A 25,288-nucleotide genomic window follows, 5' to 3' on the forward strand; every position below is an offset into this window, starting at 1 on the left:
CCACCCGCCTCAGCCTCCCAAAGTGCTGGGATTACAGGTGTGAGCCACCGCGCCCGGCCCTAGATGAGATAGATTTTTAAGGCATTACTAGAGACAAAGCATATCACTGCCAGTGGATAGATTTACCGGGGGAGAGCGAGTCTTGAAGGCGTGACGGTGACCACACGTTTGTGTACATGTACACGAGTGTGATGGAGGCGTCGTGGGTGTGAATAAGGCACTGTTCTGATGCTTTCACTGTGGTATTCGTTCATTTTCCCTCACTACAACCCATAGGGCACTTCCCGCTTGCGGCTGGTGGTTGCAGCACTGGGATTTAGACCCGCACAGTCTAGCACTCGCTCTCCTGCTTCTCAGTGATCAGTAGCTGATGTGGTTGCAGGAGATTGGTGTCCCCACCCAAATCTCATCTTGGATTGTAATCCCCATCATCCCCTGGTGTTAAGGGACAGACCAGGTGGAGCTGGTTGGATCATGGGGGCGGTTTCCCCCATGCTGTTCTCCTGTTAGTGAGGGAGTTCTCATGAGCTCTGATGGTTTCATAAGGGGCTCTTCCCCCACTTTGCTCAGTACTTCTCCTTCCTGCTGCCCTGTGAAGACGGTGCCATGCTTCCTCTTTGTCTTCCGCCATGACTGTAAGTTTCCTGAGGACTCCCCAGCCACGCTGAACTGTGAGTCAATTAAACCTCTTTTCTTTATAAATTGCCCAGTCTCTGGCAGTTCTGTGTACCAGTATGAAAACGGACTAAGGCAGTAGATCAAGCAGATAAGAATTAGGAAGATCTGGGAGCACGTGGACTGCACATTTTGGGTAAATGGACATATCTAGAACCCCATATCCAGCACACAGAGACTATTTGTTCTTTTCCAGTGTGCACAGAACATCTGTAAGAACAGGGGTACCAACAGTTACCAGGGAGCCAGATGGACCAAGGTCTGGCTAGGGGATTAGCAGATTTAGAAGAGCATTCTAGACTAAGCTGAGACTCCCTGGTGTGGAGTCACTCAGAGTGCTGAGGGAGGAGGAGTGGGGCTGGAGCCTGAGAGTGGGAAGCTGGGTTGACGTTTGGCAGCTCTAGAAAGTCTGTCCTTGTGGCTCTCCCCAGGTACTTGGGCCTGGTCACTCATCTCTGATAGATTAATGCCCTTCCTGCTAGGTGTTTCAGAGACAGTCTTTTTACTCAGGGGAATTTGGTGTTGAGGGAAAAGGCGAAGTAGCTACATTTCCAGATGTGCTGGTCGTGGGGGATGCTCTGTCCACCAGGTAGTGCCTGGAAAGCCTCTGCTGGTCTGCTGGTCATGTGAGCAGTGAGCCAAGGTTACTGGCACTGCCCTGAAGGAAGTTACACTGGCAGAGGGATGTGGGCTGAATTTGGATTAAAAAGAGTCACCTAGGATCCAAACAGGAGCCCAGACTAGGAGGTGGCAGGACAGGCATTGGCGGCAGGTGCAAGAGCACTGAGGCTGGCTGTAGATGTTGTTGGCCGCACAGAAAGAGTGCCCGGTGTGCAGCGGTGGCAGTGGTGGGGTGTCCGGAGTGCCTGGTGTGCAGCGGTGGCAGTGGTGGGGTGCCCGGAGTGCCTGGTGTGCAGCGGTGGCAGTGGTGGGGTGCCTGGAGTGCCTGGTGTGCAGCGGTGGCAGTGGTGGGGTGGCCAGAGTGCCTGGGGTGCAGTGATGGCAGTGGTGGGGTGGCCAGAGTGCCTGGGGTGCAGTGGTGGCAGTGGTGGGGTGGCCAGAGTGCCTGGTGTGCAGCGGCGGCAGTGGTGGGGTGCCCGGAGTGCCCGGTGTGCAGTGGTGGCAGTGGTGGGGTGGCCAGAGTGCCTGGGGTGCAGTGGTGGCAGTGGTGGGGTGCCCAGAGTGCCTGGTGTGCAGCGGTGGCAGTGGTGGGGTGCCCGGAGTGCCTGGGGTGCAGCGGTGGCAGTGTTGGGGTGGCCAGAGTGCCTGGGGTGCAGTGGTGGCAGTGGTGGGGTGCCCAGAGTGCCTGGTGTGCAGCGGTGGCAGTGGTGGGGTGCCCGGAGTGCCTGGGGTGCAGCGGTGGCAGTGTTGGGGTGGCCAGAGTGCCTGGGGTGCGGTGGTGGCAGTGGTGGGGTGCCCGGAGTGCCTGGGGTGCGGCGGTGGCAGTGGTGGGGTGCCCGGAGTGCCTGGGGTGCAGCGGTGGCAGTTGGGGGGTGCCCGGAGTGCCCGGTGTGCAGTGGTGGCAGTTGGGGGGTGCCCGGAGTGCCCGGTGTACAGCGGTGGCAGTGGTGGGGTGTCCGGAGTGCCTGGTGTGCAGCGGTGGCAGTGGTGGGGTGCCCGGAGTGCCTGGGGTGCAGCGGTGGCAGTTGGGGGGGTGCCCGGAGTGCCCGGTGTGCAGTGGTGGCAGTTGGGGGGTGCCCGGAGTGCCCGGTGTACAGCGGTGGCAGTGGTGGGGTGCCCGGAGTGCCTGGTGTGCAGCGGTGGCAGTGGAGGGTGCCCGGAGTGCCCGGTGTGCAGTGGTGGCAGTGGTGGGGTGTCCGGAGTGCCTGGTGTGCAGCGGTGGCAGTGGTGGGGTGTCCGGAGTGCCTGGTGTGCAGCGGTGGCAGTGGTGGGGTGCCTGGAGTGCCTGAGGTGCAGCGGTGGCAGTTGGGGGGTGCCCGGGGTGCCTGGTGTGCAGCGGTGGCAGTGGTGGGGTGTCCGGAGTGCCTGGTGTGCAGCGGTGGCAGTGGTGGGGTGCCCAGAGTGCCTGGGGTGCAGCGGTGGCAGTGGTGGGGTGCCCGGAGTGCCTGGTGTGCAGCGGTGGCAGTGGTGGGGTGTCCGGAGTGCCTGGTGTGCAGCGGTGGCAGTGGTGGGGTGCCCAGAGTGCCTGGGGTGCAGCGGTGGCAGTGGTGGGGTGTCCGGAGTGCCTGGTGTGCAGCGGTGGCAGTGGTGGGGTGTCCGGAGTGCCCGGTGTACAGCGGTGGCAGTCGTGGGGTGTCCGGAGTGCCCGGTGTACGGTGGGGGCAGTGGTGGGGTGTCCGGAGTGCCTGGTGTGCAGCGGTGGCAGTGGTGGGGTGTTCGGAGTGCCCGGTGTACAGCGGTGGCAGTGGTGGGGTGTCCGGAGTGCCCGGTGTACGGTGGGGGCAGTGGTGGGGTGTCCGGAGTGCCTGGTGTGCAGCGGTGGCAGTGGTGGGGTGTCCGGAGTGCCCGGTGTACAGCGGTGGCAGTGGTGGGGTGTCCGGAGTGCCCGGTGTACGGTGGGGGCAGTGGTGGGGTGTCCGGAGTGCCTGGTGTGCAGCGGTGGCAGTGGTGGGGTGTCTGGAGTGCCCGGTGTACAGCGGTGGCAGTGGTGGGGTGTCCGGAGTGCCCGGTGTACGGTGGGGGCAGTGGTGGGGTGTCCGGAGTGCCTGGTGTGCAGCGGTGGCAGTGGTGGGGTGTCCGGAGTGCCCGGTGTGCAGTGGTGGTAGTTGGGGGGTGCCCGGAGTGCCCAGTGTACAGCGGTGGCAGTGGTGGGGTGTCCGGAGTGCCCAGTGTACAGCGGTGGCAGTGGTGGGGTGCCCGGAGTGCCTGGGGTGCAGCGGTGGCAGTGGTGGGGTGGCCAGAGTGCCTGGGGTGCAGCGGTGGCAGTGGTGGGGTGCCCGGAGTGCCTGGGGTGCAGCGGTGGCAGTTGGGGGGTGCCCGGAGTGCCCGGTGTGCAGTGGTGGTAGTTGGGGGGTGCCCGGAGTGCCCGGTGTACAGCGGTGGCAGTGGTGGGGTGTCCGGAGTGCCCGGTGTACGGTGGGGGCAGTGGTGGGGTGCCCAGAGTGCCTGGTGTGCGGCGGTGGCAGTGGTGGGGTGCCTCACTGCCTCATTAGGGCTGCTTGGAAATGTCTGCAGTGCTTTTGGTGGTTGGGAGATGCCGCTGCATGGACGGTTCCTCCTGGGAAGAATCTTCATGGCACTGCAGTAAGAAGCATGATGTAGAAGGAGTGCTGCACCTGCAGTCATCAGATCTGGGCTCAACGTGTTCCACCTGTGTGACCCTGTGAATGACTCCAGCTGGATGGTTGTCTCTTGAGAATGAATGAGTTTGTGAGAAAAATCCTGTGTTTTGTGGTGCAGTGGGTGTCTTGGGTCTGGCACAGCAGACCATCTGGTCAGAGGTTTCCACGGTGCAGGAGGGTGCCCGGGCTGGCTTGCAGGAGGGTGCCCGGGCTGGCTTGCAGGAGGGTGCCCGGGCTGGCTTGCAGGAGGGTGCCCGGGCTGGCTTGCAGGAGGGTGCCCGGGCTGGCTTGCAGGAGGGTGCCCGGGCTGGCTTGCAGGCAAACGAAGGTGGGGCAGGGCAGGGCGTGGGTTGCCCCCAAAGTGGGCCACCACTAAGTGTGGGAGCCACCCACTGAAGCTTCACGGGGGCCAGTCCTCAATGTCGGGCAGAGGTTTTCTGTGTGTGCTTCCTCAGTTGTGTGCTAGCTTTGATTATAAGTGCTTTTACATGTTCAGATAAGTTTAATTTGGAGAAATAATTTCTTTTGTTCTTGTCTTTATTTTTCACTTTCTTTCGTGGTTGGGCTTTCTCCCCTTTTCCTGAGTTTCATTGTGTGTGTGCCTTGTTCTCTGGGTGATGTGTGTTGGGTGCGCACAGGTTGACTGTGTGTGGGTTCCAGGGCTCTGGCTTCCTGGAGTGACCTGGGATGTGAGGGTGGAGGGAGAGCCCTTTGTGGCTCTCGCCAGCTGGCAGAGCAACTGGTGCCAGAATGAGAAGACGTGGTGTTTTATTTTTTTTTCCCACCAAGTACACTGGTAGGTTTCTAGCCAGATACTTAATTAAAGAAATAATTGGGTGGGCTGTTATTTGTTTCAGTGGTTTCGTGGCTGTGTCTTTTTAGTGGTCTTTGGTGTTAGTAGCGATGGTGTTGGGGATGGTTTTCGGTGTAGATACAGAAATACACTGGAGCCAATATCGGGGCTGCACAGTTCCTTAAGAGGGATTGCTTTAACGCAGCGTGGCGGCTTCAGGGCCTGAAGATGGGGGGTTTTGAGTGTGTGCTTTCTGGGCAGTGGAAGCCGCTGGCCTGCTGCTGTGTTTCAGCCCCCACTCCCTGGGGGTTCAAGGTTGGTATCCAGTGAGAAGCTCCAGGCTGGGCGGGGCACGGTGGCTCAGGCTTGTAATCCCAGCACTTTGGGAGCTGAGGTGGGCACATCACATGAGGTCAGGAGTTTGAGACCAACCTGGCCAACATGCTAAAACCCTGTCTCTATTAAAAATACAAAAATTAGCCCAGCCTGGTGGTGCACGCTTGTGATCCCAACTTTTTGGGAGGCTGAGGCAGGAGAATTGCTTGAACCTGGGAGGCGGAGGTTGCCGTGAGCCAAGATTGCGCCACTACCCTCCAGCCGGGGCAACAGAACTAGACTCCATCTCAAAAAAAAAAAAAAGAAAGAAAGAAGTTCCAGGCTGGACGAGGCCCTCTCAGGCTTGTAGGGGATTATTCTGGCGCTTTTGCCAGTCTCTTCATTTCACTAACAGCCCTCCTGTCGGTTCGCTCTTCTTGAATTACAGCCTCCACATTTGCCTACCCTGAAGTCATACGATTACTCTCAGCCTCATTACTTAACAGGACAGTTTCTTTGAGTGGAAGAGAACACTGCCTTTTATAATTAGTCATTTACATTTTCTTTCCTTGGGGAAGTATTATTGAATTCTAAGAACCCGTTGGGGGCATGGAAGTGAAAGGAATGTTGGAGAAAGTGACTAAATTATCTTGGAACTTGTCAGAGAAAAGGCCAGAAAGGCAGTGGCATCGTGGCTCATTTAGAGGAAGGTCAGGAAATGAGCAGGCCCGTGACTTGGGGCTGCAGTGGACTGTCTGGGGGCAGGTGTCGTCCTTCAGGTAGGGCTGCTGTGAGTTGACCATTGTCATTAAGACCAGGGAGGCGACAGGGTAGTTGGGGGAAGCCATAGCCTGCACACCAAGCTGGGGAGATGTGTGGCTTCTCACAGGGCCTGCTCACAGAGGGAGCAGCCAGAGGCGGTTAAGGGTGGCTCAGGAGTCTGTGGAACTTGGAATGGACCAGGTCCCGGGGATGTCAGTATCTGAAAGAGAATAACAGGAAGGACCAGTCCGATGCCCAGGAAGGTGGCAGAGAAAAAGCGCACTCCAGCTGAGCTCTGATTTGGCATTTGTTGTATACATCCAGAAGAGAGGGTTCACCCGGACAGCGCAGGGGAGTGCCTGGTGGAGGCCTGGGGAGGGAGAACGGATACTTGGGGCACCGAGTCTGTTTAGATGGGCCAAATGCACAGGTGCCCCAGGTGCCGGCTCCACTGTGCTCCTGTGGGGAAGAATCTTAGATACGTGCTTCTGGAGCCCCAGTCGATACAATTGAGGACTCCTACCAAGATTTTAGAAAGGTTTATTAAACAGCCAAGAATGTGTTAGTTACTGGGCTGTGATGGAAGGTTCATTAAGAATGAATCATTGAGCAGCAAGCAATTTAAAAATGAAAATTAAAAGATGCAATTTACAATAGCATTGAAAAACCGTTAAGCATCCACGTCGTTGCCTGAACGAAGAGTTGATTCCTCTTAACGACTCAGTAGTACTCCGTCGCGTGAATATGTCACAGTTTATTCGTCCTGTTGGTGGCAGCCAAGGCTGTTTCTGGTCTTGGGCTGCTGTGAATAACGTGAGCATCCACATCCACATCCACATCTTCTTCTAGACGCCTGTTAGGTTCTGGCTGCTCCGTGTCGGAATGCGATTTCTCCAGCACTGCATTCCCCCCACGCTCTTCATTTATGCGGATTCTGATAGCGGTCCCTTGTCAAGATAGATACTTTGAGAGTATTTTCTCCTGTGGCTTCTCAGCGCATTTCACTAGCAATGCCTTCTATGAGCCGGCAGTTTCAGCTTTGATAAACTCTAATTGACCATTGTTTTCTTTTGCGGTAATGGTTTTCTATGTCCCTCCTGCCTCCGCAGTGCCAGGATACACCTGCGTTACGATTTATCACTTTAGATTTTAGCTTTAGGACTGTGACCTAGCGTGACTTAATTTCTGGATATGGCGTAAGGAAGGTGTCAGGGTTCCATTTTTCCTCTGGAGGTATCCTGGTGAGCACAGCTCCGTTTGCTGAAAACACTTTCGTCCTATTTCACTGTCACTGAAAATTAGATTCCGTAAGTATGTGCGTCTGTTTCTGGACACAGCGTTCTGTCCCGTGACGTACGGATGATCTTAATCCAGTCCACACGGTCTTAGTGACTGCAGATTTTCGTGGAGTTGAGTAAGGTCAGTCCTCTTTGTTCTCTTTAAACATTATCTTAAGTATTTTTGGTCCTTTGCTTTTTTTTTGAGACGGAGTTTCGCTCTTGTTACCCAGGCTGGAGTGCAATGGTGCCATCTCGGCTCACCACAACCTCCGCCTCCTGGGTTCAGGCAATTCTCCTGCCTCAGCCTCCTGAGTAGCTGGGATTACAGGCACGCGCCACCGTGCCCAGCTAATTTTTTGTATTTTTAGTAGAGACGGGGTTTCACCATGTTGACCAGGATGGTCTCGATCTCTTGACCTCGTGATCCACCCGCCTCGGCCTCCCAAAGTGCTGGGATTACAGGCTTGAGCCACCGCGCCCGGCCAATCCTTTGCATTTTTATATAAAGTTTGTTATTTGCTATTCCCTACCGAAAAAGCCTGTTGAGATTTTGAATGAGAATGTGTGGGACTTGTATGTCAGTTTCCCTCACATTGACAGTATTAACAAATACCGAGTTGTCTTATCCGTGAGCATAACGTATTTCTTAACTTATTTAGATAGTCTTTAATTTATCCTCACAGATGTTTTGCAGTTTCTGGCATAGGGTTTTGCTTGTATTTTGTTGGTTTTTATTTCCGATTTTTTTTTCTCATGCTATTTGAATGGCATAGCTTTGTTGGTATTTTTTATTTTTGGATTTTTTACTATGGGTTTATACAAGTACAGTTGGTTTTTGTAAACTGACAGTTTTCCAGGTACTGCTGCTGCATAACAAATGGCTCCCAACCCGCGGACTGGAAGCAGCCATGCTTTTGTGCTCCCGGGTTCTGTGGGTCAGGGTCTCCATCGGGGCACGGCATGGACCGCTTATGTGTGCACTGTGGTGTCTGGAATCTCGGGTGGGGGCTGGAAGCATCTAGACTCGCCTTCATATCAGAGCCTGGTGCCCTGGGCCTGCGTGACTCTAAGAGCAGGACTTTGGATTGCATTGCTCCGTCCCGGCCTCTCTGTGCACTGAGTGTCCTTGCAGGATGGTGGCCTTGGGATTGTCAGACCTCCTACTGCATGGCTCACGGCTTCCGGAGATAGTCTGGCAGCAAACAAGGTGGACGCTGCATTTTTCATGACGGCGCCTCAGAAGTCACATACTGGACGCAGAAGTCATACCCCCGTACTCTTTCGCTTGAAGCGGTCACGATCTATTCTGATTGAAAGAGGGAGAAATTGGTCTCCGTGTCTTGATGCCGGGGTGGCACGGTCACCTTGTGAGAAAATGTGGCCACTTTTGGAAAATGCCCTACTTGTTTCTAGCGATCTTGGTGGAGTCATTCATTACTGCTAGGAGTCTTAGGATTTTCCGTACACAGCGACTTCAGCAGCAAATAAGGAGACTCTTCTTTCTTTGCAGGACAAGTGGTTTTTATAGGTATACCTTGGAGATACCGCACGTTTGATTAGAAACCACTTGTCCTAGTGGTTTAGCAGCTATCATGATAAAACCAGCCACGCAAGCCTTTTGCTTTCTCGATGCATGTACAAATTACAGTTTATTACGTGTACAGCAGCATTGTATCTGAAAAGTGTGTGTACCTTAATTCGGAACTACTTTATTGCTAAAACGTGCGAATGATCATCTGAGCCTTCAGCAAGTTGTAACGGCCGCGGACCGATCAGGGTGGTGGTTGCCGAAGTTGGGGTAGCCGTGGCAATTTGTTAAATTAAGACAACAGTTTGAAGTTTGCCACATCAGAGGAGCCACCTTTTCATGAAAGATCTCCCTGTAGCATGCAGTGCCACTTGATGGCATTTTACCCACGGCAGGAATTCTTTCAAAACTCAAGTCAGTCCTCTCAAGCCCGGCGCTGTTTGATCAACTAGGCTGTCGGAGTGTTCTAAAACTTTTGTTGTCATTTCAACAACGTTCACAGCGTCTTTATCAGGAATAGCTTCCATCTCAAACCACTTTCTGGGAGTCCGGTTATTCTGGGAAAAAACCAAAAACCACGTTTTCCTTCATTCGTAAGAAGCGCCTTCTCATCTATTCAACTTGTATGGTGAGATTGCAGTAATTGAAGCACATTCTCAGGCTATTTCTAGTTCTGTTCTCTTTCTGTTTCTACCACATCTGCAGTTACTTCTTCCACGGAAGTACTGGACCCCTCGACGTCATCCATGAGTGTTAGAATCAGTTTCTAACTCCCGCTAATGTTGGTATTTAGGCCTCTTCCCATGACTCACAAATATTCTTAATGGCATCTAGAATAGCAGATTCTTTCCACAAGGTTTTCAACAAACGTTGCCCGTCAGAGGAGGCACTGTCTATGAGAGCTGTAGTCTTATCAAATACATTTCTCAAATAATGACTTGGAAGTTGAGATTACTCCTTGGTCCATGGTCTGCACAATGAATATTGCATCAGCAGGCATTAACACAACGTTCGTCTTCCTGCACATCTCCATCAATGCCCTTGAGGGACCAGGTGCACTGTCCATGAGCTGGAATATTTTGAACAAAATCTTTCTTTCTGAGCAGTAGGTCTCAACAGTGGGCTTAAAATATTTGGTAAACCCTACTGTAAATGAATGTGCTGTCATCCAGGCTTTCTTGTTCCATTTATAGAGCACAGGGAGAGTACTGTACCCTTAAGTACATGGCTCCTAAAGGTCCTAGGAGTTTCAGAATGGTAAATGAGCATTGGCTTTAACTTAAAGTCCTCAGCTGCCTCAGCTCCCAACAAGAGTCAGCCTGTCCTTTGAAGCTTTGAAGTGAGGCCTTGGCCCCCTCCTCTTTAGCCATCAGAGCTGTAGATGGCATCCAGTAGAAGACTGTTTCATTTACATGGAAGATCTGTTGCTTCCTCAGTTACGTTGGCTAGATCTTTGCTGGAGAACTTGTTTCCGGCTCTCCATCAGCGCTTGCTGCTTTTCCTTGGACCTTCATGCTGTGGAGACAGCTTATTTCCTTACATTTTATGAAGTGACCTCTGTTAGCTTCCACCTTTCCTTCTGTGACTTCCTCACTTCTCTCAGCCTTCATTGAACTAAGGAGAGTCAGGGTCTTGCTCTGGATTAGGCTCTGGCTTGGAGAAAGGTGTAGCTATTTCCATCTTCCCTCCAGACCACTGAAACTTCACCTACATCAACAAGAAGCCTGTTTTGCCTTCTGAACATTCGTGTGTTCACTGAAGTAACACTTTCCTTCAAGAACTTTTCCATTGGATTTACAACCTGGCTGTTGGAAAAAAAAAAAAAGGCCTCCCTTTTGGCTTATCTCAGCTTTTGCATGCCTTCCTCAGCAAGCGTGATCTTTCTGGCTTTTGATTTAAAGCGAGAAACGTGTGACTCTTTCTCTACTTGAACACGTAACTTAACCCATTGTAGGGATTTTACTTGGCCTAATATCAATATTGTTGTCTCTCAGAAAATAGGAGAGGGAGAGAGATGGGGAGCTGCAGGTCAGTGGGGCAGCTGGCACACACACAGAACGTGTGTTGATTGAGTTTGCTGTCTTACGTGGGTGGATTGTGGTGCCCCAAATGATTAATGTAGTAACATCTAAGCTGATTGATCACCGATACCCATAAAAAGTTGTAATGATAACGAAGAAGCTTGAAATAGTGTGAGAATCACCAAAATGTGACATAGAGACACAAAGAGATACTTGTTTGTTTGTTTTTGAGATAGGGTCTCTGTTGCCCAGGCTGGAGTGCAGTGGCGTGATCTCAGCTCACTGCAACCGCTGCCTTCCAGGCACAGGCAACTCTCCCACCTCAGCCTCCTGAATAGCTGGAACTACAGGCACTTGGCACCACACCTGGCTAATTTTTGTATTTTTGGTAGAGATGGGGTTTCACTGTGTTTCTCAGGTTGGTCTTAAACTCCTGGGCTCAAGTGATCTGCCCACCTTAGCCTCTCAAAGTGCTGGGATTACAGGTGCACACCACCGTGCCCAACTCTGAAATGTATGTTTTATTTAAAATGTACTCTTGTAGATAGCTTATTCTTGGAGTTTGCTTTCTTATCCTTTTAGTGTATGTTTAGATTGTGGAGATACTCGTCCAATCCCCTAATTATTTATATGGTTGGGGTTAGGTTACCATTTTCCTATTTGTTTCATCTTTTCTTATTTGTTCTTTTTTTCCCTGCCTTCTTTGAATGGAGTTTTTAAAAAAATTATTGGTGTTTGTTTTTTTAGAGCAGTTTTAGCTTTACAGAACAATTGAGCAGGAGGATAGAGAGGTCCCGTGAGCTCCTCAGTGCCCTCCCTCAGCCCCAGCCACCCTGTGATTTGCATCTCGCTTCAGTGACTTCAGTGTGGCATTTGGGTTACAGTGGAGGAGCCAGTATTGATGCATTATTATCAACTGAAGTCCATAGTGTACACCAGAGTTGGCTTTTTGTGCTGTTTGTGCTGTGGGTTTTGAACGGCGTGCAGTGACATGAATCCTCCAAGGAAATGTTGCACGGTGTTGTTCCCCTGCCCGGAACATGCCTGCGCCCCACCTATTTGTCCCCCTCCACCCACCTTCTGGGCCTTTTACTGTTGCCATCGTTTTGCCTTTGCCAGAATGTGACTTAGTTGAAATCCTGCAGTGTGGAGACTTTTCAACCCGGCTGCTTCCGCCGCAGTTGCTTATCTTCCTGGTGGCTTCCCAGCTGTTTCCATCCCTCCCTGTCATCACGCCGGTGTTGGTGGCAGCTCTGCTCCTCGCAGTGTGCTTCTGGAAGTGACCATGGACGGCCTCCTCGTGCCGGTGTGCCGCTCTACTCTGCTGGTTGGTCTGTGTCTGAAGTCAGGTGACAGCCATGTTTCAAGTGGTTTACAGAGGCACTGGTGACTGTGGCCTGGCTGGGTTGGGAGCCGTCAGCCTTAAAGCACTGTTTCATGGGGGCACGTCGGGTTTCCACTTTGTATGATAGTTCTTTTAGACATAGCAATGCACTTAACATCCCCTGCGGCCTTGCGATGGAGCTCTTCCTCTCTTCATTTCACAGATGGGAAAGCAGAAGAGCAGAGAAATGAATCTGGCAGGTAGGAAAGCAGAGTGTTAAACAAGGCTCCGTAGAATTTACAGAGCTGTGCTCTGAGGGCCCTTTCTGAGAACGCAGCAGAGCCCTGTCCGTGGCCTTGCCCTCCCTCCTCTTTGCAGGGACTGTAGTGAAGACAGCAAGGGGATCCGTTTGACCAGCACCTCTAAGCCTGGAGGGACAGCACATGTGGTAGATGGCGCAATCGAGATTCAGAACGGGTTTAGCTGCCTGCAGGGCCAGCGGGAGCCAGTCAAATGAATGAGTTAACAGGGAGAGATGGCAAGCCCTACCTACGTTCAGGTGCGTGAGCCTACCAGTCAGGTCAGCAGAAGGCAGTGTGGACAGAGCCCACCTGTCAGGGCAGCAGAACGCAGTGTGGACAGAGCCGGCCAGCAGGTCAGCAGAAGGCAGCGTGGACAGAGCACACCTGTCAGGTCAGCAGAAGGCAGCATGGACAGAGCCGGCCAGCAGGTCAGCAGAAGGCAGCGTGGACAGAGCCGGCCAGCAGGTCAGCAGAAGGCAGTGTGGACAGAGCTGGCCAGCAGGTCAGCAGAAGGCAGCGTGGACAGAGCCTACCAGTCAGGTCAGCAGAAAGCAGTGTGGACAGAGCCCACCTGTCAGGGAAGCAGAAGGCAGTGTGGACAGAGCCCACCTGTCAGGGCAGCAGAAGGCAGTGTGGACAGAGCCCACCTGTCAGGTCAGCAGAAGGCAGTGTGGACAGAGCACACCAGCGGGTCAGCAGAAGGCAGTGTGGACAGAGCCCACCAGCGGGTCAGCAGAAGGCAGTGTGGACAGAGCCGGCCAGCAGGTCAGCAGAAGGCAGTGTGGACAGAGCACACCTGTCAGGTCAGCAGAAGGCAGTGTGGACAGAGCCCACCAGCGGGTCAGCAGAAGGCAGTGTGGACAGAGCACACCAGCAGGTCAGCAGAAGGCAGTGTGGACAGAGCTGGCCAGCAGGTCAGCAGAAGGCAGTGTGGACAGAGTACACCAGCGGGTCAGCAGAAGGCAGTGTGGATAGAGCACACCAGCAGGTCAGCAGAAGGCAGTGTGGATAGAGCACACCAGCAGGTCAGCAGAAGGCAGTGTGGACAGAGCACACCAGCAGGTCAGCAGAAGGCGTGGACAGAGCCCACCTGTCAGGGCAGCAGAAGGCAGTGTGGACAGAGCACACCAGCAGATCAGCAGAAGACAGTGTGGACAGAGCACACCAGCAGGTCAGCAGAAGGCAGTGTGGACAGAGCCCACCTGTCAGGGCAGCAGAAGGCAGTGTGGATAGAGCACACCAGCAGGTCAGCAGAAGGCAGTGTGGACAGAGCACACCAGCAGGTCAGCAGAAGGCGTGGACAGAGCCCACCTGTCAGGGCAGCAGAAGGCAGTGTGGACAGAGCACACCAGCAGATCAGCAGAAGACAGTGTGGACAGAGCACACCAGCAGGTCAGCAGAAGGCGTGGACAGAGCCCACCTGTCAGGGCAGCAGAAGGCAGTGTGGATAGAGCACACCAGCAGGTCAGCAGAAGGCAGTGTGGACAGAGCACACCAGCAGGTCAGCAGAAGGCAGTGTGGACAGAGCCCACTTGTCAGGGCAGCAGAAGGCAGTGTGGACAGAGCCCACTTGTCAGGGCAGCAGAAGACAGTGTGGACAGAGCACACCTGTCAGGTCAGCAGAAGGCAGTGTGGACAGAGCCCACCAGCAGGTCAGCAGAAGGCAGTGTGGACAGAGCACACCAGCAGGTCAGCAGAAGGCAGTGTGGACAGAGCCCACTTGTCAGGGCAGCAGAAGGCAGTGTGGACAGAGCCCACTTGTCAGGGCAGCAGAAGACAGTGTGGACAGAGCACACCTGTCAGGTCAGCAGAAGGCAGTGTGGATAGAGCACACCAGCAGGTCAGCAGAAGGCAGTGTGGACAGAGCACACCAGCAGGTCAGCAGAAGACAGTGTGGATAGAGCACACCAGCAGGTCAGCAGAAGGCAGTGTGGACAGAGCACACCAGCAGGTCAGCAGAAGGCAGTGTGGACAGAGCACACCAGCAGGTCAGCAGAAGGCAGTGTGGACAGAGCACACCAGCAGGTCAGCAGAAGGCAGTGTGGACAGAGCACACCAGCAGGTCAGCAGAAGGCAGTGTGGACAGAGCACACCAGCAGGTCAGCAGAAGGCAGTGTGGACAGAGCACACCAGCAGGTCAGCAGAAGGCAGTGTGGACAGTCAGTTGCGGCTGATTTATCTTCTGTGGGAATGGCCCGTGGTCACTTTGCCTGGATGACAGCCTCATGAATGATAGCCTTGCATCCTCTTTGGGCTCATTCCATTGTTTCTGTGCCATCTTTCCGTGATGCAAATCTCTTACCTGCTGTGGTTCCATTTCCATTTCATTAAGTGCATTTGAGAATGCTGCCTGGGTCTCACGCTGACTCCCACATGGCCTGCCAGCCTCAGAATGGTCTCTTCCCGCCTCAGCCGCAGCTTCCTCGCTGCCCTCCAGCTGCCCTGGCCTCCCTTTCATTTCTGGGATGTGACATGCTCCCTTGGGCCACCGGGGCTCTGCCGCCTAGTGCCTGAACACTCTCTCTCATCCCTGCTCAGGCCTCACATACTCCAAGTGGTCTTTGGGGCCCACCCCTGGTTCTGTGCTGTGATGGTGTGGCCACCCAGGTGCTCGTTAGCAGTAAAAGTGCACTTGGCTGACGTGTGAGGAACATTGGCTTGGCTGCTAGACTGTCATCCCTGTGGACAGAAGGCCCTGTCTGTGTTGGGGACCCCAAGGCCACCCCACAGAGCCACACTCATGGCTGTGACTCCTCACAGTGCAAGGATGCAGAGGAGACTCCATCAGGGGGTGAAGTGAGCTTCCAAGCCCTCCCCTGGCGCAGTCACACAGGACACGCTTCATCCTTCCAGCGCGGGGCTGGGACGGCCTCTGTGAAACGTTGTCTGTTGGGGAAGCTCATGAGCGACTCAGCACCCAGAATGTTCCTGGAGACTGGCTTTCAGGCACTCTCTTTTTGGCATGTGCCCAATGCAGCCTCCCAGGAGGAGAGCAGGTGCCCAGGGTGAGCCACACCGCGGAGTGTCGGCCCGCTGAGTCATCCAGATTAGCCAGGGAATCATGGGAACTCTCCCGAAACCCATGTTTTAGGCACCAGCTGGGAGCCGGCCTTGCGTGCAGGACTCTTCAGGGATGGACGGCGTTCCCAGGCCTGCATGTTTGACTCTGTTGTGCAGCATCGAGACTCAGGGCTGGATTTTCCGGTACGCAGGAGGCTTTCAGTGTTTGTGAAACAGATGAAAGAACTAATGGTCTGAGGTGGGTCTGCCTTCCGCTGGACTGGGGCATTAACTGCATGAACGTATTCATGGTTGAAAGTGGAGTGCAGCTGTGACAGGAGGCTCCCTAGCTCGGTCCTCTGCATGATCAGAGCCCAAAAGGCTTCTGTGTTCAGGGCTGGCAGCCAGGGACCCCCGAGTGGACATGGAAGACAGTTTTTTAGGAGTCTGGGGAGGCCAGGCGTGGTGGCTCATGTCTGTGATCCCAGCACTTTGGGAGGCCAAGGTGGGCGGATCACAAGGTCAGGAGATTAAGACCATCCTGGCCAACATGGTGAAACCCCGTCTCTACTAAAATACAAAAAATTAGCTGGGCATGGTGCTGCGCGCCCGTAGTCCCAGCTGCTCTGGAGGCTGAGGCAGGGAATCGCTGGAATCCAGGAGGCAGAGGTTGCAGTGAGCCCAGATTGTGCCATTGCACTCCAGCCTGGGCTACAGAGTGAGATTCCATCTCAAAAAAAAAAAACAAAAGAGTTGAGGGAAATGGAAGTCTCTCAGGCCATTTTTTTTTTTTTTTTTTTTGGAAATGGAGTCTCGCTCTGTAGCCCAGGCTGGAGTGCAATGGCACAATCTGGGCTCACTGCAACCTCTGCCTCCTGGGTCCCTCTCAGGCCATTTCTTGCACAGAGGACTTCCTGAGCTGTTTCAGAGGCAGGCCAAGTTCTGGGCATGGAAGGCACATTTGGTTTCAGCGAGGGGAAGACATGTGTTACAGTGAGATTAGCCTGGAAAGAGGGGGCTGGACTTCATGGGGAGGCGGACCCCTGGTCCAGGTGGAAGAGCCCTTTATCCGAGAGGCAGGAGGGAGTCTAACTTCTCCATGTGCTGGCAGGTTTGACTGTGGGTACTTCCAGCTGAGCTGATAGGAATTTATATTTCAGCTCTTCTCTAAAATGCTCCCTGAGAAAACTTGATTCTACTTTTCTCCCAAAAAGTGCAGCAAGTGTTACTTGTTACCGGGGAGTGTGATGTTGTAATGGCAGCAGGTATAAGTCAAGCTGAGTGTATTTAAAAACATATTCACACTTCACGTTCCGTAAAACAAGCCGTTGTTGTCTTCAGCCCTTCCCTTCTTTCCTCCGATGAACACATTTTGTAAATTATGTCCTTTTTCAAAGACTCAGGGTCTCCATCTGAAAGGATACACGTTCACTTTTTACGAAGGGAATGACGGTATTACTAATGACGTTTTTGTAAGTGTACAGGATTCTTGCTGAGTTTCTGTTTTGCTGCCCAGGTGCGTGTTCACCAGCACAGGTGTTCCACGTGCCAGTGTGTGAGGTGGGGAGCTGGGCTGGGGTATCCCGAGGGCAAATCTGCTTTCTGGGCCTTAAGCAGATGGAGCCCGTGGTCTGCCCAGGGGCTTTGGTGGAGCCTGTGGGCAGCAGTCCCCTAGGAGGGCCTGGGCGGTCAGTGCCTCCCCAGGACAGGCTGTTGCAAGGGCTGTGGGGTGTTCTCTCTCTCCTTTCCTCAGCTGCCTGGCTCTGGACTCCTTGGCCATGGTGTCTGCCTCCTTAAAGTGCCCTGGAAGGCTTTCTGGCTGCTGAGCAGGGTCCTCTGCAGCCTGGGCTCCCTCCCGAAGCCACGATGGCCCAGACCGACCCCCATGCCTTAGCCTTCGTGCCTCGCCCTCTGGAGGTGGGGCCTGTCATCTGTGTTGCAGCCTTCAGAAGGCTGGTCTTCTCCGCCCCCAGCCTGAAGCCAGAATGCCCAGGCCACAGCTGTCAGTCTTAGCAGGGCTTTCAGAATGCGGACCTTTTCCCTTTCAGAATGCGGACCTTTTCCCTTTCCTAATGCGGATCTTCTTTTCCCTTTCCGAATGCGGACCTTTTCCCTTTCCTAATGCGGATCTTCTTTTCCCTTTCCGAATGCGGACCTTCTTTTCCCTTTCAGAATGCGGACCTTTTCCCTTTCCTAATGCGGATCTTCTTTTCCCTTTCCGAATGCGGACCTTTTCCCTTTCCGAATGCGGACCTTTTCCCTTTCAGAATGCGGACCTACTTTTCCCTTTCCTAATGCGGATCTTCTTTTCCCTTTCCGAATGTGGACCTTTTCCCTTTCAGAATGCGGACCTTTTCCCTTTCCGAATGCGGACCTTTTCCCTTTCCTAATGCGGATCTTCTTTTCCCTTTCCGAATGCGGACCTTTTCCCTTTCCGAATGCGGACCTTCTTTTCCCTTTCCAAATGCGGACCTTCTTTTCCCTTTCAGAATGTGGACCTTCTTTTCCCTTTCAGAATGCGGACCTTTTCCCTTTTAAAATGTAGACCTTTTCTTTATTGGCTCTCAGGCATCATTCTTACTGTTTGGATTTCTGAGAACCCATCTTCCCTACCTGTGTTTTGAACATATAAACAAGGGAAATCGTGGCAGATGGAGGCCGAAGAATAACTTTTATTTCTGCTAAATGAGAGCCTGAAGTCCTGTCTTAGTGGCAGAGCCACACAAAATGGCTGACTGATGCCAGGACCCATCAGGCTCACCCATCCCATCAGAGCCCCTGCGGTGGGCCGGGCCCTGCCCCACTGCTGTGGAGCCTCCGAGAACCTTAGCCTCTCCCTGCTTTAGCCTCTGTGAAGCGAGCATTTCTGGGGATAGAGCAAGTACAGGAGAGGCACCAACCGTGTTCCCTCCGCATGGAAGCGGGGCCCAGGTCTGTGATTCACGTAACCGTCAGGGCCCTGGCCAGCCAGGGGCGTGGCCTCCCTTGGCGTGGAAGAGTTAGCAGTCCCTCCGGGCAGACCAGTGGGGTCGTTGGACTGTGCTCCCCACGGCTCTGGAATTAGCTGGAATGGGACATTCATTAAATAATCTTCAGGCCTCTCTGTATTGGAGGCTGCTGTGCTACTCTCTGGTTTATTTCTCACCCTTAATTCCGTGCAGCTATTTTCTTTAGCCGGGCTGGTCGGAATTCCTCCACGAGGTCAGATGACATGACATAAACATGCCACACGCAGTGTGCCCTACATTTTAACATAAATCTGCTTCTGTTAGCCAGTCCCCCAAGAGAAATTGAGCCTTAAAGGCTAACCATTGCAAGTTCAGGTCCAAAGATGATGCAGTCACAGGAATTAATGTCCAGAGCCAGAATTTCTCACTCCTGTTAAAGTTCAAACATATGAAAGCTCACCGTTTGTCCTTAACTGCTACTGCTGCTCCGTCCCAGCTGGGCAGGTGCTTGGGTCTCACTGGCACCAGCGCAGCTCCTTTGGGGCTTAAAAGTCCTGCCCGTTAAACACTGTATTTTGGACAGCCAAATTCAGGAGGCCTCCAAGCTTATCCCTGAATCGGCCCACTATTTCTAGAAAACACATCAGCCCCAGGCCCCTGGAGCAGTGACTCCAGAGATCCTTTCCCCAGAACCCGTCCTTCCCGCTGTCCAGGGTCATGGGAGGGCCTCGGCGTCCTTCTAAGTGAAGTTGGCAATCTGAGCTTTTCGCGGTTCTGCCCTCACAGAGGTGTGACAGTTTGGAGTCCAGAGCCTGTCACTTGAAATCCACCTGGGAGAAATCCCCCAGCAAGTGGGCAGGTCTGACTCGGCTCATTTTCCATTTCTGAGGAAAGGAAAATCCTCAGTGCCTTGTAGGCATTTTTTGTGTTCTGTGCCACGGCTCTTGTTAGGAGATGTCAGGTGTGCTCTGCCTGCATGTATGTGTGCCTGTGTGTGTGTGTGAGAGAGAGACAGAGGAAGAGGGAGGGAGAGGGAGAGAAACAGAGAGTGCTGGCTGCATGCGTTCACATTTGACTTTCCAGACTTGGAAGTGCTGCTGGCTGGAAGGCAGTGGCTCAGCTGCACGTTTGTCTTACCTGGTCCCCCTCCTGGGTTCCGGAGCTGGGGGTTCTGTGAGTGCTGTTTCCACATTTGTCTTACCTGGTGAGCTGCGGCTGCCTGTGCCCAGCACCTCCTGTCGGCTCAAGATTGTGTTACCTGTGCCTTTACTGAGGCCAGTGGCCTGCCTGGCTTCCCCTTAGCTGAGGCTCTGGGGGCCATTCCCAGTGTCACTCCCTGAGGGCACAGCTGACCCCGGCAGTTGTCGCCCAGTGCTGGCCAGGCCAGAGGCCCTTTGTGCTCACTAAAGAGTTCAAAGCCTGGGAACCCCAGGCGCAGGAACCCCAGGTGCAGGAACCCCAGGTGCAGGAACCCCAGGTGCGGGAACCCCAGGTGCAGGAACCCCAGGTGCAGGGACCCCAGGTGCAGGAACCCCAGGCGCGGGAACCCCAGGCACAGCACCATCATTTGGCTGCCTTCCAATTCTCCTTGCTTCTTACGTCTCAGTGAGTCTTAGGGGCTCCAGTAAGAGCATCCTCTAAGCGTCCTGAATTGGTTTTTATTGTGGCCACAACAAATCACCTTAGACTTAGTCCTCAAGGTGACACTGATTTCTCTTCTCACGTCTGGAGGTCAGAAGTCTGATGTGGGTCTGGCAGGCTGAAACCAAGCTGTCAGCAGCTCTGCGTTCCTGCTAGAGGTCCTGGGGGAGGATCTGCTCCTTGTCCTTTCCAGTTCCTTGGCTTGTAGGCTTCCTCCATCGTCAGAGTGAGCCATGGCATTTGAGTCTTTCTCACAGGGCGTCACTCTGCCGACTCTCCTGCCTGCCTCGCCCACTTCTAAGGACTCTAGGATTGCGTTGCACTCACTGGCTAATCCAGGGTCATTTCCTGTTGCCATCCATGGATTAGCAACCGTAGGTCCACGTGTAACCCTGGTTCCCCTTGCCACGCGAGGCAGCACATCCACAGGTTCCGGGGATTGGGACCTGTGCATCTTTGACGCCGGTTCTTATTCTGCTTCTGCCTTCACTGCTGTTGGGCACAGATTACGTCTGTTAACCACGAGTCTGGTTGAAACCCTCCTTCTGGAAATGCTTCCTGAGCCCTGGCTGAGGCCCAGAGGGCAGCCTCTGTGGGGAATGGCCTTCTCTCCCTGATGGGAGCTGCCTCTTGGTGTTCCTGCTGTGGGATGGGTGGTGTGACCAGTTCTCTGGCCGCGCCCGCGCAGTGTCCTGTGTGTGCTCCTCTCTTGGGTGGTGACAGCAGGAATAATAGACCTGTCACTGCCCCAGTCCCTGCTGTGTCTCGAAATCTCTTCAACATTTCACTTACCTATTTCCTTGAAACTTGAGACAGTCCTAGAAGGCCGTGTTATTGCTCTCATTTATTGATAATGAAACTGAAGCCAAGAGAGGTGATGTTACTTGCCATGGTCACACATCTGCTGAGCCCTAGAGCTGGTGCCCCACTCCTGGGCTGTGTGATCTGAAACTGCCCAGGCCCCTTCCCTTTGATGCTCTGCAGGCCTTCCTGTCTTAGTGTCTGAACTTCACCTGAGTTCACCCAGTGGTCTCTCTGAGGGTAAAATCCCACATTCATGTTATTCACCCATGCAGCGACTGTCATTAGCACTTGGATTGTGGCCACGATGATGGTGCCATCAGCACCAGGCACATTTGCCATTTCCCACTGGCTCCTGGTAGGGCTGAGTGCCCGGGGTCCAGGTGGCCAGCAAGGTGGTCGGTTACCGCCGACGGTTCTAGTCAGCGAGCTCTGTGCATGGATGTCTGTTTTCCAATTTAAATATGTGTCTTACATTTACAAATAGAAACGTACCATTTGGTGTTTCCTGAGATGTGCGTGCTCATCACCTGACATCAGGAGTCGCTGGGCTTTCCCTTCTCAAAATAGCACTCAACAGTGCCGCGGGCGGGCTGCGTGCGCATCCACCGCTCCGTTTCCCAAGATAAAATCTCTGTGAATTCGTCCTATTATAAAGCTGTTCACTTGATCCCGGCTGCCTTTTCCCTTTTGGAAAGTGTGTTTTATTTTATGTGCATGTGATACGCATTATTTTTTTCCTAGGACAACTACACCTTTGCCCAACCCGGGATTCAAATGAAAGTGAAAATGTTAGAAGAACTCGTGAGCCGGATTGATGGTAAGCCAGCTTCCCACACAGCCCCTCTCTGTGGGCGGGGGGAGGTGGCTCCCAGCCGTTGGTGGGGCAGGGTGCCGTCCCCATCGGTCTGGCCCGCTCGGGATCCTTCATGGGCATCCTTCTGAGGCAGCTGCTGAAGTGTGAGCTGCTCTCATTTCTTCTTATGAAGGCGGTGTCATCAGAACTCAGTCTGTTCACTTTGCACCCGAAGCAGGCAGCGCTCTGTCCCGAGTAAGCCTGGTGACTGTCGTAATCCGGGTGACAGGTGCTTGTTTATGGTGGTCCTTCGGCACTCTGTTCCCTGCCTCTATGCCTCATTTTTCCATCAAGCATGCTAGAATAATTTCTCCATGGAATCCAACTAATTACCAAGTCTGCAAATAACATCTTTAATATTATAGAAAAATTACTGAGTAGGTGCTTGGGTAATTTTAGATTATGTCTCCATGTTTAAGTGGGGGCTTTGAAATACTTTTCACCTTCATCTTTAAAATAATTCCCCCTGCGATGTGCTGGCTGTCACCTTACAATAGCAGAGTTTAATTAAAGGGAGGTTGGGAGATAATGCCTGCCCGTTCCAGGCATACCCTCCTGATGGTTAGTGAAATTAATGAACAGAGCATTAACAGAGTGATGCCAGGCAGAACCAGGCAGAGATCTGTGATACCAGCTGGTCGGCGATGAGGTAGGAAAAAGAGACAAGGTCTTTCATAAAGGGTCCCGTATGAGCTTGGTAGATTCTTTCACGAAATGTGGAGAGAAATTGCACTTTGTGGAAACGTAGCCCTGGCCACGTGCCTCGCAGTGCTCTGCCCGCTCGGCACTGCGGGTCACCACGCCTTTTCCCCTCGCCGTGCCCTCAGCATGGAAGGCCGTAACAGCGATCTTCTCGGGGAAGGCACTCGGCCTGGGGAATTGCTGAATGATACTCTGAAGTGGAGTCCTACAAATGACAGACTCCATTTTCTTCCTTGATTGAATCTGATTCTTAACTCTGTGTCTAATGGTTATTACCTAATTTCCATATTACGAAGTTTTATGCAGTTCTTCTGATGATACTTTCGGTGTGACGTCTCGCTGCTCTTCAGTCTATCATCTGTTAAAAATTCCGCTTTCGCCGCTGTAAGCGCGCTCACATCTGCTCATCGTGCGCCCCACGGCGAGACCGTGTTTGGGTGTGGATGCATTCCTTTCCCTAGCAGCACCGCCACGAGTGTTCCCCAGCCTCGTTTCGTTCTTTGAAATACGGTTTGCAGAAGATGTGAGTTACACGCTCCTAGCAGGCTCTTCCCCTCCGCTGTGTCTCTTGGAAGGCATCTTTTCTGTTTTCTCGGAGGTTGAAAAGTTGTGGTGAGTGCTCGTTTGGGAAGTACTTGACCGGATTTTCTCTGGTGCTGTGCTTTAGAAAGAAGCACGTTGCAGATTTGTTGGATGATTGTTTAAAAGAGCAGCAGCACAACCAGAGGAACCCAGCAAAATCCGTACTTTTGAGTAAATCGTAGCTTTGTTTTCACTGCAGCCTCTGAGTAGGGCAGTTTCATGTGGCAGTTTTTTGTTTAAAGGATCAGTGCTTCACAGCAGAGAAGATGCGTGTTGGGGTAAGAGTTTAAACTGTGGAGCGCGTTCCTGATCTTCGAATGAAACCTTACAGGATTTCTACCACGGCCTCAAAATGAGAATACCCAGGCTACTGAAGCAGTGAAGACACAGAGTTTCTCGAGTTTGAGCTCTCGGACCGGTGGGAGCCGTCGTGCCTGAGCAAGCTTGGGAGAAGCATCTGCAGGCCTCAGCCACATGAAGCTCCCTCTTTATTTCATCTCTTGCCTCGTAGAGAAAGGATTTGTGGCTCGAAACTTTTGCAGCGACTGTAAAGATTTTATTAAGGGGAGAGGAAGAAAAAATTGCTTTATAAAAAAAAAAAAAGCCTCTCCTCATTTCTGCATTTGAAGTGAAGGCTGACATTGATTTCAGAACAGTTTGATAATTCAGTGAAGGAATACATCCTCATGGACTTGCCATTAAGAATGGAGAGGTTTTGGGGACATTGCCCAGGTGGGAATAGTTCAGAAAAGGGCTTAATCGCTCGGCAAAGTCAAGTTGAAGTTTCAGCCATGGTGGCCTGAGGGTAAGGGCTCATCCAGAGAGAGCGGAGAGCTGGAGGAGGGGGAGGCCTTGGGGATGGAGGGAAGCCCGGCATGGGGTGAGAGGGCAGATTGGCGGAGGGACCGCTTCCCTCTTGTCTTCTTGTGGTAAGGGGTTGTGAAAGAATCTCTCAGAAGCACTTGGAAGTGGTTTCTTCCTGTCTTGAGTAGTACCGTAACCCTTCCCCGTCATCCCTAAGCCTTTCATAAACGTCTACCATGGCGACATGAAGGTGCTGAGACCGAAGAGAGAGGGCTGCGTCTGTAATGCAGCCGTGTGCAAAGGAGGATGGGCAGCAGCCTTCGAGGGTGTGTGCTGGGCAGGGGTAAAGAGAGAGGCAAACCCGGGGATGGGAAGCTCCCCGGAAAGGAGGATGGGCAGCAGCCTTCGAGGGTGTGTGCTGGGCAGGGGTAAAGAGAGAGGCAAACCCGGGGATGGGAAGCTCCCCGGAAAGGAGGATGGGCAGCAGCCTTCGAGGGTGTGTGCTGGGCAGGGGTAAAGAGAGAGGCAAACCCGGGGATGGGAAGCTCCCCGGAAAGGAGGATGGGCAGCAGCCTTCGAGGGTGTGTGCTGGGCAGGGGTAAAGAGAGAGGCAAACCCGGGGATGGGAAGCTCCCCGGAAAGGAGGATGGGCAGCAGCCTTCGAGGGTGTGTGCTGGGCAGGGGTAAAGAGAGAGGCAAACCCGGGGATGGGAAGCTCCCCGGAAAGGAGGATGGGCAGCAGCCTTCGAGGGTGTGTGCTGGGCAGGGGTAAAGAGAGAGGCAAACCCGGGGATGGGAAGCTCCCCGGAAAGGAGGATGGGCAGCAGCCTTCCAGGGTGTGTGCTGGGCAGGGGTAAAGAGAGAGGCAAACCCGGGGATGGGAAGCTCCCCGGAAAGGAGGATGGGCAGCAGCCTTCCAGGGTGTGTGCTGGGCAGGGGTAAAGAGAGAGGCAAACCCGGGGATGGGAAGCTCCCCGGAAAGGAGGATGGGCAGCAGCCTTCCAGGGTGTGTGCTGGGCAGGGGTAAAGAGAGAGGCAAACCCGGGGATGGGAAGCTCCCCGGGGAATCTAGCCTTCGGGACAGAAATTGTACGACTTCCCACAGAATCGGAGATGGTGATCGGAGCCACTTAATTCGGAATTAAAGAAAAAGGTGAGAGGAGGAGGAACGTGCATTTTTAGTCCTGGCAGGCTAGATGATTTCAACCACGTTTCCCACTGGGTAAGATTTCTTGTTTTAAAGCCAACAAACAAAGCAAAAAGCCGGGGGGGAAAAAAGGAAAGAAGAAGTGATTTAAAAGCATAGAGCTGCTGTCTACAAAATGAGGCTTCCTGGGCCAGAGTGATACTGGGACTTAGCTAGTGGCCAGCACTAAAGCCACGGTCGCTCTGAATGTATTTCCTCATGCAGGAGAAACCATCCCAAAGCTGGTTGTAGTCTGAGCGCCTCCTGTGTTAAAACACACTCTGAATGAAGAGACTCCCCCCCAGCCCCCAAACAGGCTTTGTGTGAGCAACATGGCTGTTTATTCACCCGGGTGCAGGTGGGCTGAGTCGGAAAAGGAGTCATCGGAGGGCAGTGGGATAGGAGTTGGTTTATAGGTTTGGGTTTGGCAATGGAAAGTTACAGAAGTTTCAGTTGAGGGTGGTTTTTGCAAGCCGGAAGGGGGTCCGAGGGTCTGGAGTCAGGAGGCTGACCTGTCAGTTGAGCA

At 53.3% G+C, this 25,288-nt stretch overlaps 1 protein-coding gene across 19 annotated transcripts in view; it reads left to right on the top strand.

Moving 5' to 3' along the window:
• The window catches only part of TBC1D22A (TBC1 domain family member 22A), a 508,739-nt gene that overhangs the window by 226,061 nt on the left and 257,390 nt on the right, over positions 1-25,288 (top strand). For 12 of the 19 annotated variants that reach the window (XR_013524311.1, XM_078343890.1, XM_054242637.2 and 9 more), the window contains one exon: positions 21,377-21,452. The exons of the other annotated variants lie outside the window; for them this stretch is intronic. Coding sequence is in view for 11 of the 12 variants with exons in the window: in XM_078343890.1 (XP_078200016.1) it covers positions 21,377-21,452 (76 nt within the window). In the remaining variant the exon portion in view is untranslated. The remainder of the gene's footprint in view (positions 1-21,376; positions 21,453-25,288) is intronic. 19 annotated transcript variants of the gene reach the window in all.

The sequence above is a fragment of the Callithrix jacchus genome, chromosome 1 (assembly GCF_049354715.1).
Source record: "Callithrix jacchus isolate 240 chromosome 1, calJac240_pri, whole genome shotgun sequence".
Taxonomy (NCBI): Eukaryota; Metazoa; Chordata; class Mammalia; order Primates; family Cebidae; genus Callithrix; species Callithrix jacchus.